The 14,419-nt window shown below is 38.4% G+C and overlaps 2 protein-coding genes across 4 annotated transcripts in view; both read right to left on the reverse strand.

Moving 5' to 3' along the window:
* Window positions 1–1,055: 1,055 nt before the first annotated feature.
* LOC133639241 (myeloid-associated differentiation marker-like protein 2) lies at window positions 1,056–5,317 on the reverse strand. Its single transcript, XM_062032418.1, has 2 exons — window positions 3,005–5,317; window positions 1,056–1,876 (listed from the first exon to the last, which is right to left on the reverse strand). The coding sequence occupies exons 1-2, from the start codon at window positions 3,283–3,285 to the stop codon at window positions 1,225–1,227; spliced, it is 933 nt and encodes a 310-aa protein (XP_061888402.1). The 5' UTR covers window positions 3,286–5,317; the 3' UTR covers window positions 1,056–1,224.
* Window positions 5,318–7,242: 1,925 nt separating this feature from the next.
* The window catches only part of aspscr1 (ASPSCR1 tether for SLC2A4, UBX domain containing), a 40,887-nt gene continuing 33,710 nt past the window's right edge, over window positions 7,243–14,419 (reverse strand). For 2 of the 3 annotated variants that reach the window (XM_062032417.1, XM_062032416.1), the window contains exons 13-16: window positions 12,443–12,494; window positions 12,286–12,355; window positions 9,075–9,262; window positions 7,243–7,476 (exon numbers count right to left, since the gene is read on the reverse strand). In XM_062032417.1, the coding sequence (XP_061888401.1) occupies window positions 7,466–7,476; window positions 9,075–9,262; window positions 12,286–12,355; window positions 12,443–12,494 (321 nt within the window). In that variant the 3' untranslated portion in view covers window positions 7,243–7,465. The remainder of the gene's footprint in view (window positions 7,477–9,074; window positions 9,263–12,285; window positions 12,356–12,442; window positions 12,495–14,419) is intronic. The other variant, XM_062032415.1, reaches the window with a different exon arrangement.

Here is a 14,419-nt window from a genome sequence, read left to right on the forward strand (position 1 = left end):
CGTGGCGCCCCCTGATGGACGGCGCCCTTAGCATTTGCCTTTACGGCCTATGCCACGGGCCGGCCCTGCTTTTGCAGAGCTGTCAGGGCGGAGTTTCTTAAATGCCTCAAATGTCCGGCATTTTGAGTTAGGGTTGCGTGTATTTTCAATGTACGTTCAGGGTTAAGAAGGGGTTAAAAACAAAACAAATTGTGCGCGCGGCAGCATCGGTGAGGGAGGGGCAGAGACAGAGAGAGCGAGAGAGTTATGATAAACGCGCATGCGTCGCCAGGCTCTGCTTTTTATCCATAGATTTATCAGATTTAATTTTTTATTATCTATAGCAGGGGTGTCAAAAGTGTGCCATTTGCGGCCCACAGCTAATGTTTTAAAGGCCCACGGCACATTCTAAAAATACTATTAAAATAAACAAAAACATAACAAAAGTGAAATAAAAAAGCTTAAAAGGTTAAATGTAATTTAGAAAAAGTTGCAATGTTGACTAATAAAACAAAGCTGTTTTTTTTTCTTTCAAACTGTCATTACTCAAAACATAATATTGAATCAAAATCAATGTTATTATGAATTATTGACCTATCCAAGATTCCCATTACTTCACATCAAATATTCCACTAAGAAAAATGTTCTTGGTGGAAGATTTTGCAAATTTGGTAAATAAATAACCCAAAAATGTATATTTTGTTGTTTTCTTACTGTACCGAAAATGAACCGAACCGTGACGTCTAAACCGAGGTACGTACCGAACTGAAATTTTTGTGTACCGTTACACCCCTAGTTTTAGGTTAGCTCAGTGGCTCATTTTGTACAGTTACACCTAAAACTCACGGATTCAGACACTCGGCACCATCTTTTAAGTACGGCGGCTTCCGGCGACCAGAGGTCCAGGGCACAGATAGCAGGCCCATCAAAATTTCCGCGGGAATTTTCTAGTTATAATTATTAGTGCATCTTGGTCAAGTTATTGTACATGAATAATTAAAAACTCAAACTTCGTGTTTTCATGTTGCTTTTCTTTGTCTGAGGTAGAACATTTTGAACTTTCCAGTGGTCTAAGTACATGACATTTGTCCACTGACACATTTCAGTGTTTTCAAGAAAGTCCACTTGGAGATAAAATTCGTAAATATGTCTGTTACATGAATCCAAGCAGACAGTATCTAATAATCACGTTGAATAATCCTATCAACAATCATATGGAATGATCATATCTAATAATCATGAACGCTACGCCCTTGAGTTGGTGGATAAACGTGATGAGATGAAGCATGTCCTCTGAGAGTAGATGAGGTCTGCCATGTAGAGCAGGAAGTTGGCTAAGGAGAAAACGGCCACCACAACTTTACTGTCCCACGGACATTTCCCGTGAGGACATGACGATGGGCGCCAAGGGGAGCCATATTTGTTGTCGAAACAGTAAACAGGCCACACCACTGAAGCACTCATGTATAAAAGAACCTCCAGCAAGGTGCACACCACCACGAAGCGATCAAAGGACATACAGCGCACAGACTTGGTGCGTCCACAAACCGTCGTGACGACCACCATCGTAGTCAGAGAGAAGCAGAAGGCGTAGACCACCACGCAGTAGATGGTGGCGGCGTAGCGGGAATACTGGCCCCCGTTGGCCAAAGCACCAAAGATGACGCAGGCTACAAAGCCTTGGACCACCTTGAGGAGCCCGGACACCGTGGCCATGTAGCCCACCACGGCCTGGCCCGGCCTGGCTCGGCACAAGGCCACCTCAGCCCCGTAGGCCAGTGTTCCCAGGATGGAGCAGACGGTGACGGCTATGCGGTAGTTTCGGACGTCGCAGCCGGCGTAGGGACACTCTGATTGGATGAAGAAGAGCGGATAGACCACAGAGGCTGTCACGTACCTGAAAGAAAAACTGTCAACGTCAGGAACACAAGAGTAGTATCTTCAGGAAGACATGGAAATATACATGTACTGTTTGTGTTTATCCTTAACATTCCTGTCATTTTATTTGACACACTATGAACTCAAGCAGTGGTTCTCATCCAATTTCCTTCAAGTCAATAGTAATAAAACCGAAATCTTACTTGTCGGTACAAAAACCATTCTCCATTACTATCTGCAATTCCTCTGTCTCCCCCTCCTCCCAAGTCAAGAGTCTGGGTGTCATCCTCGACAGCACACTCTCCTTTCAAGCCCACATAAACAGCATTACCCGGTCTGCTTGCTTTCATCTACGGAACATTAATAGTCTTCGCCCATCCCTTACCCCACATACTGCTGCCATACTAGTCCATAGCCTAGTCACCTCTCGCCTGGACTACTGCAACTCTCTCCTGTCTGGTCTCCCTCACAAGTCACTTCACAAACTTCAGCTTCTCCAGAACTCTGCAGCCCGGATAATCACCAGAACCCATTCAATCCAGCACATTACCCCTGTTCTGCAGCAACTCCACTGGCTACCCATCAAACATCGTATCCACTTTAAAATAATTCTCCTCACTTTCAAAGCCATCCATAACCTCTCTCCATCATATCTCTCTGACCTGATCCATGTCGCCACGCCCTCACGTTCCCTAAGATCCTCTTCATCCATTCATCTCACTGTCCCCTTATTTAAACTGTCCACCATGGGTGCCCGAGCTTTCAGCCGCTCTGCCCCACATCTTTGGAACTCTTTACCGCCAGACCTTCGTAACTTAGATTCAGTATCCCTCTTCAAATCAAGACTCAAAACACTTGTTCATTGTAATCATCCTTTCTTCTCTATCTTTGTTGTTGTTGCTGTTTTTTTATCCAATTTGATTTTATTGTTTTGATTTTGTACGGTGTCCTTGAGTGCCCAGAAAGGCGCCTTATAAATAAAATGTATTATTATTATTATTATTACTAAGTTATTTTGACCATGTTTTTTTTTGGGACAATATCGTACTGATATTGTTACATCCCTAATAAATATAAATATACAATGTGTTTTTCTAGTACAAGAAGTCCAAAAAATCATTAGACGACAGATAAAGAGGAGACTTACACGAGCGCTGCAATGGCGGCAGAGGTGACGGTCAGGTTGTCCCAGGATATCGGAAGGCAGCTGTAGAGACGAGTGGCGTCCAAGAAGAAGACCAGGACGGTCATGGCAAAGCAGAAGCACCACACGGCCATGCAGAACACACCTTGTGAACCGCTGTATCCGGCACTGTGCGTTACCATGGCGATCACAGCACAGCCCGCTGCCAGCTGACAAAGGCGAGCAGCGCCAAGAGGTGACAGGAGAGCCCTCCTGTTTAGGTACGGACCACCTTGAGAATCCATTGTTGCGAGAGTGGGATCTTAAAGCCTTGTTAACAAGATGTAGTTTTCTATAAAAGTTATTCAAAGGTTCCTTTCGATGATTCTATCCAAACTAGTTTCTTATCAAAATTATTTAAAGGTTTCTATAATGATCCCATCTGGTCAGTTTCTTATAAAAGTTCTTTAAAGGTTCCTCCGATGATTCTATCTAGACTAGTTTCTTATCAAAGTTCTTTAAGGTTTCTCTGATGACTCTATCCGGACTAGTTTCTTTAAAAAAAAGTTATTTAAAAGGTTCCTCCGATGACTATCCAGACCAGTTTCTTATCAAAGTTCTTTAAGGTTCCTCTGATGATTCTATCCAGACTAGTTCCTTGTCAAAGTTCTTTAAGGTTCCTTTTATGATTCTATCCAGAATAGTTTCTTATCAATGTTATTTAAAGGTTTCTATGATGATCCCATCTGGTCAGTTTCTTATAAAAGTTGTTTAAAGGCTCCTCCGATCACTCTATCCAGACTAGTTTCTTATAAAGGTTCCTCCGATGATTCTATCTAGACTAGTTTCTTATCAAAGTTATTTAAGGTTTCTCTGATGACTCTATCCGGACTAGTTTCTTATAAAAGTTATTTAAGGTTCCTTTGATGATTCTATCCGGACTAGTTTCTTATCAAAGTTATTTAAAGGTTTCTATGATGATCCTATCTGATCAGTTTCTTATAAAAGTTCTTTAAAAGGTTCCTCCGATGACTCTATCCAGACTAGTTTCTTGCAAAAGTTCTGGAAAGGTTCCTCTGATGACTCTATCCAGACTACTTTCTTGTCAAAGTTCTTTAAAGGTTCCTCCGATGACTCTATCCAGCCTTGTTTCTTGTCAAAAGTTATTTAAGGTTCCTCTGATGATTCTATCCAGACTAGTTTATTTTCAAAGTTATGTAAAGGTTCCTTTGATGACTATCCAGACTAGTTTATTATCAAAGTTCTTTAAGGTTTCTCTGATGACTCTATCTGGACTAGTTTCTTACAAAAGTTCTTTAAAAGTTCCACCGTTGACTATCCAGACTAGTTTCTTATCAAAGTTATTTAAGGTTCCTTTTATGATTATATCCAGACTAGTTTCTTATCAAAGTTATTTAAAGGTTTCTATGATGATCCTATCTGATCAGTTTCTTATAAAAGTTCTGTAAAGGTTCCTCTGATGACTCTATCCAGACTAGTTTCTTGTCAAAGTTCTTTAAAGGTTCCTCCGATGACTATCCAGACTAGTTTCTTATCAAAGTTCTTTAAGGTTCCTCTGATGATTCTATCCAGACTACTTTCTTGTCAAAGTTATTTAAGGTTTCTTTGATGATTCTATCCAGACTAGTTTCTTATCAAAGTTATTTGAAGGTTTCTATGATGATCCTATCTGATCAATTTCTTATAAAAGTTCTTTAAATGTTCCTCCAATGACTCTATCCAGACTAGTTTATTGTCAAAGTTCTGTAAAGGTTCCTCTGATGACTCTATCCAGAAGAGTTTCTTGTCAAAGTTCTTTAAAGGTTCCTCCGATGACTCTATCCAGACTAGTTTCTTGTCAAAGTTCTGTAAAGGTTCCTCTGATGATTCTATCCAGACTAGTTTCCTATCAAAGTTCTTCAAAGGTTCCTCCAATGAAGAATTCCTTTATGTTGACTCGGACTTGTCCACTTGAGTGTTTCATGCCTTTAGATGAGCACAGTGCTCTTTAAAACTGTACCTGTAATGTCATTGATGTCTTCATCTTGTCAAATGTTTACCTGGGATGGCGCACTATTGTCATCACGCTCCACGTGTCTCTGCCTTGTAAAGTCCTCCTGTACATAGGATGAAATAAGTCCCTTTTCGTGATGGAACCAAGTTTTTAGTTCTGTATGTCCTGGAATGCAAAGATTTCCGCAAGAGTGAACGAGCAGTTCTTGTAAAAAGCAAAAGCAAAAAGGGGCCAGACAGTAGCAGCTGCTCTTCAAATATCAAAATGTTCTGCTTGGCGAGTGTGTGCTGCTGGGGGTCAGTCAGACCAGAATGGAAGTTATTTAGGGTTGGGCCCAACGAGAGTGAGTCTATTTTAAGTTGTCTATTTTAAAACAAAAGATGACTGAGTCCAGAATTAAATGGTAGGGATCATCTATTAATTATTAATTGCAGTGGAGAAGTAAAAAAAAAAAAAAGACTGGTGAGTGAAATTAGACGTTTTTAGCACTAATTATAATTTTTTGTAGCTTATTTGGCACTTTTTCCACTTGTGCTCTAACAAGTACAGATCTCATTAGTTCATCAATAATTAATGCACAAAGTTGCACACCTTAGTTTAATTAAGTCTTAAAAGGAACCTATTATGTAAAACCAACCTTTCCTACCTTTTGGTACCCCTTTTGTGTATTTGGGAAAATCATAATGTGAAATCAAACCATGGAGGCATGGTAGATACATTTATAAAACAATCTTGCCTTTTTCTAAACTTGCTCCAAAGGAGCCGTTTGGAATTTGAGACAATTTTGTTGTATTTTGCCTGAGGGACATCAGCAGATAGCTCCATATTAGGTGGAGGTGTACCTGAAGGAGTCAGCAAGTCATATTTGTCACTATCCTCTTGTTGAGGGGCAAACGCATGCTAAAATCCTCCACTGTCGCCATTTCAAATAAAAAGTAGCATATAGTTCTTACTTATTTCTCTCAGTAGACTCCATGAGGAAGTGCTAAGAACTACAACGTGGACGGCGGGGAAAAGACGCAGTTAAAGTGGAAGCACGTGAATAAAAGGTCAGGAAGCGGCTTGAAAATGATCTGTAGAACATAACCTATGTAAAATTGTGACAATTACATTTTATGTAGACCACAATGAAATGTTTTAAATGTAAAAAAAAATTAATAATATGACCCCTTACATCTGAATAATTATCCCTTTTAAATTTAGGCTTAACATTTAGTATTTGTTTTGACGACAATAATAATAATAATAATAATGGATTGGATTTATATAGCGCTTTTCTATACACCACTCATCATTCATTCACACCTAGGGGGTGGTGAGCTACATTTGTAGCCACAGCTGCCAGTTTGCTCCCAGACATTCATACACATTTATACCACGGGGAGCGGCACTGGGAGCGAGGGTGAAGTGTCTTGCTCAAGGACACAACCGCAGTGACTTGGACAGTAGAGGCAAGGATCGAACCAGGGACCGTCAAGTTGCCGCTACGCCGTCCTCTGACTGACGGCCCCTCCTAATTGCTCATCAGCAGCCAATCTTTGCATGTTGGCACATTTCACATTTAGTCTTGGGAGTAAAAGACGCTACACTAAAAATGCTACCAAATCCCATCCATCCATTCATTTTCTACCACTTGTCTCTTTCGGGGCAGTGGGGGGGTCAGGGTTAGGGGATACACAATCTTCACAGCCTTTGTTCAGTTCGATGAGATGACAAAACATTTTAGCCAGTATTGATACTGATACAGTTTGCAGTTAAATAAAGGACGAGTGAACATCCAAGTCAACAAACTAAAGACTTTATAAACAAGTTGTGAAACCGTTCTCGACACATCACCTGCTGCATGTTTCCTCACGTCATTAACTCTCAGTCACAGCAGCTGATGGACGCTGTGTTGAGAGAATAAAAGCAACATCAAATAGTTTTTGTTCTTCGCTGTATACTTTTAGTGTGGGGACAAGTGCGTCTGTGTCCAATATTGTCCACACCTGTCTCCATCTAAACACAGCAGTGCGCTCTGAATCGCCAGTTCAAAACCAACAGGCGGCAGCACATAACTGTAAATGGTAATATTTAACAATCACAATCAGAATAAGCATTATTGGCTGAGTATAATCGATGTAGTGTTTCTATTATGTAATCCTTCTATGAGTAAATAGAGCACATTTCAGTGTCATTTACATAGAAACAATTTCTTTTTCAGCAAATCAAAGCTACACTCATGGAAATGTGCGCAAAAACAAGAATTTGAAAACATTTTATACAGCATTTTTTTATTGAATTACGCAGTTCCTTTTAAAACAATCTTTGTGAAAATGAAATTTGAAATCTGTACTCAACAGTTTTTTACCTCAAAGTCCAAGAATCTTCCATGCTGAATTCAAGCAGCAGTCACAAAGCCACTTTTAAAGCACTTTACTGGTGTATACTGGTGTATACTGGGGGATATTGGTGTACACATGTTGCTCCTCTTATTTCTTACCTGTAAAGACCACAGATGTCAATCAACCAAAATGACACTTATGCTAAGGTTGATATTTATAAGCCATCATTGACATGTTCAAACCCTTAAAGGGGAACTGCACTTTTTATTTTGCCTATTGTTATCCATCATCATGTCTTTCATAATGAGTGTGGTTATTTTTCAAGCGCTTTTCTTGTCTTTCTCACCAGTTCCAGGTCCTAAATAGCTGTCAACGTGTCCCAACTTATGATCACAGCTCTGTTATAAATAGTTGGTCTGCGTTAGCGCTTATAATAACAATATCACCAATACTTGGTAAATATTCAAGTCACAAAATGTAAATGGAGTATTGTTGGCACTTTTTGAATAGTTACCGGATTTTATGGGCGAAATAGAGGACCTACCATTGGATGCGCTTTAAGCAGACTCCTATTTACTTTTATCTAATATTTAAGAAACAAGCGGTAGAAAATTGATGAATGGATGGATACAAAAATAAATATTTCTGTCGTGAATAGGCAAAAAAAAAAAAAAAAAAGCTCAGTTCCCCTTTAACACAGATTTTAAATTATCTTTTAAATTTAAATATTGGAAAACGTTTAAATCCCCCTCCCTCTGATTGGCTCACTCACGTCACAACATAAGCGGTTGTAAACATAAATGGGTTGTGGACATAATAGGGTTCCACTGTTGAAATAATTAAGCAAAGCCTATTTTCTGTTTATTTATACATGCAGCAATTTAAGTGTATCTATTTTGTATTTATTTATCTGTAACTACTCTTTATTTTATGTAATATTGTACATCTTAATTGGGATTTGTTATATAGTGTATACATTATATATTAATATAATATATCATATATCAGTATATATTATATACTGTATATATAATATGTAAATATTACATACATGTTATATTGCCACTATGGTACATTTTTGTCTACTTTATACCTTTTGTTTTCACCCTCTTTTTGTGCCCTTGTGTGCATTATCCTTTTCATCCTTACCCTTACAAGGGAAATCGTTCTTGTGGATAAATAAAAGTTTGTCTAAGTCTAAGTATCACATTTCTATTTTTCCTCACGGTATCAAATCATTACCAGACATGCAGTGAACAAGAACATCCAAAAATGAAAACACTGCTCATGGTGACTGAAGCAGGAAGTCTTCTTCTCCATCACTCTGCATCTGTAGTTTAATTGTAATTTATTTAATACACTGACTTCCTTACTTTCACTTTATTTATTCTGCATCTGTAGTTGTTAATATAGCTTAAAACAACATCTTTACTAGCACATTATATACTCTACAGAAGTAGTTGTTTGCTGCTGTAATTTATGTATTAAACCAACATCTTTACTTCATTCTACATCTGTAGTTGTTATGTTAGTATGTTCTGGGGACTTGCTTCTCTCAAACAGCATGCTGAGTTGTGTCCAGCAGGAGGAGGGGTTGTGGTACTTTAAGCCACCTAATGGACTTCTGATCTCCACTGTCTTTCAAAACCCAGCGACGGTATGATGTAACATTTTGTTGGTTTTTGATACCGTGGTATACTTTAAAACTAGTAACCGGTCCATGACTACTGTGTCCTAGATTGTGTGCAACCCTCACCTGGAAGCTTGAGCCACTTGGGCACCTTGCCCCCTTCACATCTGGAAGGTTTAGCAGTCTGGGGGGTGTTTGCCGACAGGCTTTGGTGGTCCTCCAAGGGTAAGTTGTTTTCAGCTGTTGGCTGAGCAGGCAGTGCTTCTACAGTGTCCAAGTAGCTGGCGGAAGTTTCTGGTGACTGAAGCATGCAGCTGCCGTGTGGGAGGGGGTGGGAGAGAGGAGGAACACAGGAAAACAAGGTTGACAGGGAATACTAGGGGTGTGGGAAAAAAAATCGATTCGAATTCGGATCGCGATTCTCACGTTGTGCGATTCAGAATCGATTCTCATGTTTAAAAAAATCGATTTATTTATTTTTTTAATTTTTTTTTTTTTTTTTAAATTAATCAATCCAACAAAACAATACACTGCAATACCATAACAATGCAATCCAATTCCAAAACCAAACTCGACCCAGCAACACTCAGAACTGCAATAAACAGAGCAATTGAGAGGAGACACAAACACGACACAGAACAAACCAAAAGTAGTGAAACAAAAATGAACATTATCAACAACAGCATCAATATTAGTTACAATTTCAACATAGCAGTGATTAAAAATTCCTCATTGACATTATCATTAGACATTTATAAATTTAAAAAAAAAAGAACAATAGTGTCACAGTGGCTTACACTTGCATCGCATCTCATAAGCTTGACAACACACTGTGTCCAATATTTTCACAAAGATAAAATAAGTCATATTTTTGGTTCATTTAGTAGTTCAAACAAATTTACATTATTGCAATCAGTTGATAAAACATTGTCCTTTACAATTATAAAAGCTTTTTACAAAAATCTACTACTCTGCTTGCATGTCAGCAGACTGGGGTAGATCCTGCTGAAATCCTATGTATTGAATGAATAGAGAATCCTTTTGAATCGGGAAAAAAATCGTTTTTGAATCGAGAATCGTGTTGAATTGTAAAAAAATAGATTTTGAATCAAATCATGACCCCAAGAATCGATATTGAATCGAATCGTGGGACACCCAAAGATTCACAGCCCTAGGGAATACGCTCAAGAAGATAGTGCCATCCTCAGGGCTCAAATTTAACCACGGGAATTATTAATCCTAATGACCTACTCAGTGGCCTAGTGGTTAGAGTGTTGTCCGCCCTGAGATCGGTAGGTTGTGAGTTCAAACCCCGGCCGAGTCATACCAAACTCAGTTTCTGAGTCCAAGACAAATTTCCCTAAGCGGGACAATTTTTTACCATTTTTATAGTCTTTGGTATGACTCGGCCGGGGTTTGAACTCACAACCTACTGATCTCAAGGGCGGACACTCTAACCACTAGGCCACTGAGTAGGTCATTAGGAATTTTAAGAAGTTGGTACAAATTAATTAAAGTGGTTGAGTTTGCAGTTGGGGAATTTTATCATCTGCCAATAGGCAAGAGTTGGTATTTTAGATAAAGAATATGTGATGGCTCACTCACTATCCTTTGGGTTTGCCTAAGAACACATGGTTCATAAATGGATGGTAAGGTCACTTTTTTCCCATTCAACGAACCAGAAAGTTTATTCTTTAGTTTCACCGTGAGGTTGCCATATCAGGCTGACGTCCCGTAAGGCAGTGGTTCTCAAATGGGGGTACGCATACTCCTGGGGGTACTTGAAGGTATGCCAAGGGGTACATGAGATTTTTTTTAAATGTCTGTCAAAAAGAACTGTGAAAAGAAATGCAACAATCCAATATTCAGTGTTGACAGCTAGATTTTTTGTGGACATGTTCCATAAATATTGATGTTAAAGATTTCTTTTTTTGTGAAGAAATGTTTAGAATTAAGTTCATGAATCCAGATGGATCTCTATTACAATCCCTAAAGAGGGCACTTTAAGTTGATGATTACTTCTATGTGTAGAAATCTTTATTTATAATTGAATCACTTGTTAATTTTTCAACAAGTTTTTAGTTATTTTTATATTTTTTTTCTCCAAATAGTTCAAGAAAGACCACTACAAATGAGCAATATTTTGCACTGTTAAAAAATTTAATAAATCAGAAACTGATGACATAGTGCTGTATTTTACTTCTTTATCTCTTTTTTTCAAACAAAAATGCTTTGCTCTGATTAGGGGGTACTTGAATTAAAAAAATGTTCACAGGGGGTACATCACTGAAAAAAGGTTGAGAACCACTGCCGTAAGGGACCAAATTTTCCGGTACCGGTTCATAAAATAACAACTTTTTTTTGTTTTTGTCCCCACCGTACGGTCTCAGTCTGCACAAGAAATACATACTTTGCTATAAACGTGTATACAGATTTTCCAATTGGACTAAGCAAACTATGAGATACTTAGATTAGCATATCTGCAATTTTGTGGAATAGACTGTCGAGTTTCAGATGAAAGTTCTCTTTTTCTGGCCATTTTGAGCGCTTAATTGACCCCACAAATGTGATGCTCCAGAAACTCAATCTGCTCAAAGGTCAGTTTTGTAGCTTCTGTAACGAGCTAAACTGTTTTCAGATGTGTGAACATGATTGCACAAGGGTTTTCTAATCATCAATTAGCCTTCCGAGCCAATGAGCAAACACATTGTACAATTAGAACACTGGAGTGATAGTTGCTGGAAATGGGCCTCTATACATCTATGTAGATATTGCACCAAAAACCAGACATTTGCAGCTAGAATAGTCATTTACCACATTAGCAATGTATAGAGTGTACTTCTTTAAAGTTAAGACTAGTTTAAAGTTATCTTCATTGAAAAATAAGGACATTTTAATGTGACCCCAAACTTTTGAACGGTAGTGTATATATATATAACAGTGTACTTACTTAATTGACGAAAGGTTTGCAAGTATTAAAACAAATACAAACTTGATAGCGCACGCAGAGCTGATCTATTAAACTTGTGCACAAAAACCAAAGTGTCAAAATCCAAACAACTCGTTTGGGAAGAGGAAAAAGTGTTTTTATTAATATCTCCGCCACACCTCAATATTTGGATTAAAATTTTCCAGAATCATTATGATCCCAAATATACAAAAACCGACTGAAGAAAAGTTGGATTTGCACAACATGACCCATATAAAACTTTGATTGTAAACATGCCCTAAACTAAGTAATACAAACCTGCATCATTTTACGGACAACATTAGTGCATGATGACAGTTCAAAGTCATTTTGGTAAGGTTAAAGGCTCTAGAATGCATGTGGGCATACCTTGCAATGGATTCATTGGCTTGCAAAGCTGAGACAGAAGTGCTGAGGAATTCCTTCTTTAAGTAGAATTCTACGGAGTCAACACAGATACACAAATATGAATAAATGTCACACAAAAAACCAAATCCAACCAATATAAATAAAAAGCAGCAGAAACCTGTCTTAACGTCAGAGCCGAGGTACACCAGAGCACCAGGAAACAGGTCGGACTGCTCATGAAGAAAAGAGAAGGAAATAACTTTTTAAAAAGGTACAAAAGTTAATTTGAGAAAAACTTAAATTTAACTTAAGTTAAATTCTATCATTGCTCTGGAATCTTAGGGAGGAAGTGGAAGACCACAAAATGAGCACCAATGAAATGGCTGGTAAAAACACGTTGACCCTTCTGCCCTATGATGATACATAATATATAGTGAACATCGTACAGACTGGTGATGTCCACTGTAACATTAAGACAGAAAAACAGAAGCACAGTAAACATATCTTGAGTCTAAGAGAATGCGGGAAAAAACAGTGAATACAAAACCCAAAACCAGTGAAGTTGGCAAGTTGTGTAAATGGTCATTAAAAATAGAATACAATGATTTGCAAATCACTTTCAACTTATATTCAATTGAATAGACTGCAAAGACAAGATATTTAATGTTCGAACTGGTAAACTTTGTTATTTTTTGCAAATATTAGCTCATTTGGAATTTGATGCCTGCAACAAGTTTAAAAAAAACTGGCACAAGTGGCAAAATAGACAGAGGTTTGTCCACACTTTTGTAATGTTCATTTAGTCAGTGAACTTCTAAATCCCGACAAAATCTGCAACTAAAACCATGAAATGGTCTTAATAAAACAAAAAATATCAGTGAGAGGGGGAATACATCACAGGGGGAGATACCAACAATCATACTTGATGGCAAGAATATAATACACTTACAAATGAAATAATAAATATTATAAAACGTTTTCAAGCCAGCAAACAGCATTTTGGTTTGGAATATTTGAGTTCGGCCTTATCATATCCTTTCATCAATCATCGTTTGTTTCAGATATGTTTAACACATTATATGAAAAAACTTCACATATTTACACATTTCTTAAATGTAACATGCCCCCAAAAGGAGAGGCACAAATGACTCATACGTAAAAAAAAAATCTGCACGACCTTTGGTCTAATGCAGTTTGATTCGCAAACTGTGGTATGTGTACCACTAGTGGTACGCGGGATCCATCTAGTGGTACGCAAACGATTCATTTGATTAAAGTATAGTGTTTTATTTTCCTATATCTAAACAAAGTGTTAGTGTTCAACAGTGGACGGCGTGGCGCCGTTGGGAGAGTGGCCGTGCCAGCAACCTGAGGGTTCCTGGTTCGATCCCCAGCTTCTACCAACCTAGTCATGTCCGTTGTGTCCTTGAGCAAGACACTTCTCCCTTGCTCCTGATGGGTCGTGGTTAGCGCCTAGCATGGCAGCTCCCGCCATCAGTGTGTGAATGTGGAAATAGTGTCAAAGCGCTTTGAGTACCTTTGAAGGTAGAAAAGCACTATACAAGTATTATATAATGTTACAGTGGCCAAAAATATGAAATATATGTTTTTAATAAATACTTAGGCCTACTGCTCTACTTTATTTCAATGCCGGTCATTCTGGTGGTACTTGGAGAGACACATTTTTTCTGAGGTGGTAGTTGGTGAAAAACTTTGAGAACCACTGGTCGAATGAAAGAAATACCAGTGAGGACGCTAAGTGCCGTCTTTTTCGTACTTTTGACATGGATCATAGTAAAACATCACACAACCTTAAAGGTTGCTAGCAAGTTAGTAAACACCAGATAAGTTATGTCAATATAAAGATCTTCGTCTTCGTTTGTCAAGGAGGTTATGAAACCACCATATAATTTGGGCATGTGTTTGTCAGCCAACTGACCAAGTCCTAGTCCACAGTAGTCCCATTAGGGTGGCGATAAATGGGGCAGGATGTTGTTATCACGTGGTCGGCAGTCTGCTCTAGGGATGATGTTTGATAAGAAATTATCGAGTTCGAGCCTATTATCGAATCCTCTTATCGAACCGATTCCTTATCGATTCTCTTATCGAGTCCAGATAGGTTGTTGTATATGGAAAAAAAACACAATATTTGGTT

Source organism: Entelurus aequoreus, linkage group LG22, assembly GCF_033978785.1.
Source record: "Entelurus aequoreus isolate RoL-2023_Sb linkage group LG22, RoL_Eaeq_v1.1, whole genome shotgun sequence".
Lineage (NCBI taxonomy): Eukaryota > Metazoa > Chordata > Actinopteri > Syngnathiformes > Syngnathidae > Entelurus > Entelurus aequoreus.

Coding starts and splice junctions, on each gene's coding strand:
- LOC133639241 (XM_062032418.1), bottom strand. CDS start 3,285: ATGGATTCTCAAGGTGGTCCGTACCTAAACAGGAGGGCTCTCCTGTCA. Junction 1,877..3,004: donor GCCGCCATTGCAGCGCTCGT/GTAAGTCTCCTC, acceptor TTTTTCTTTCAG/GTACGTGACAGCCTCTGTGG.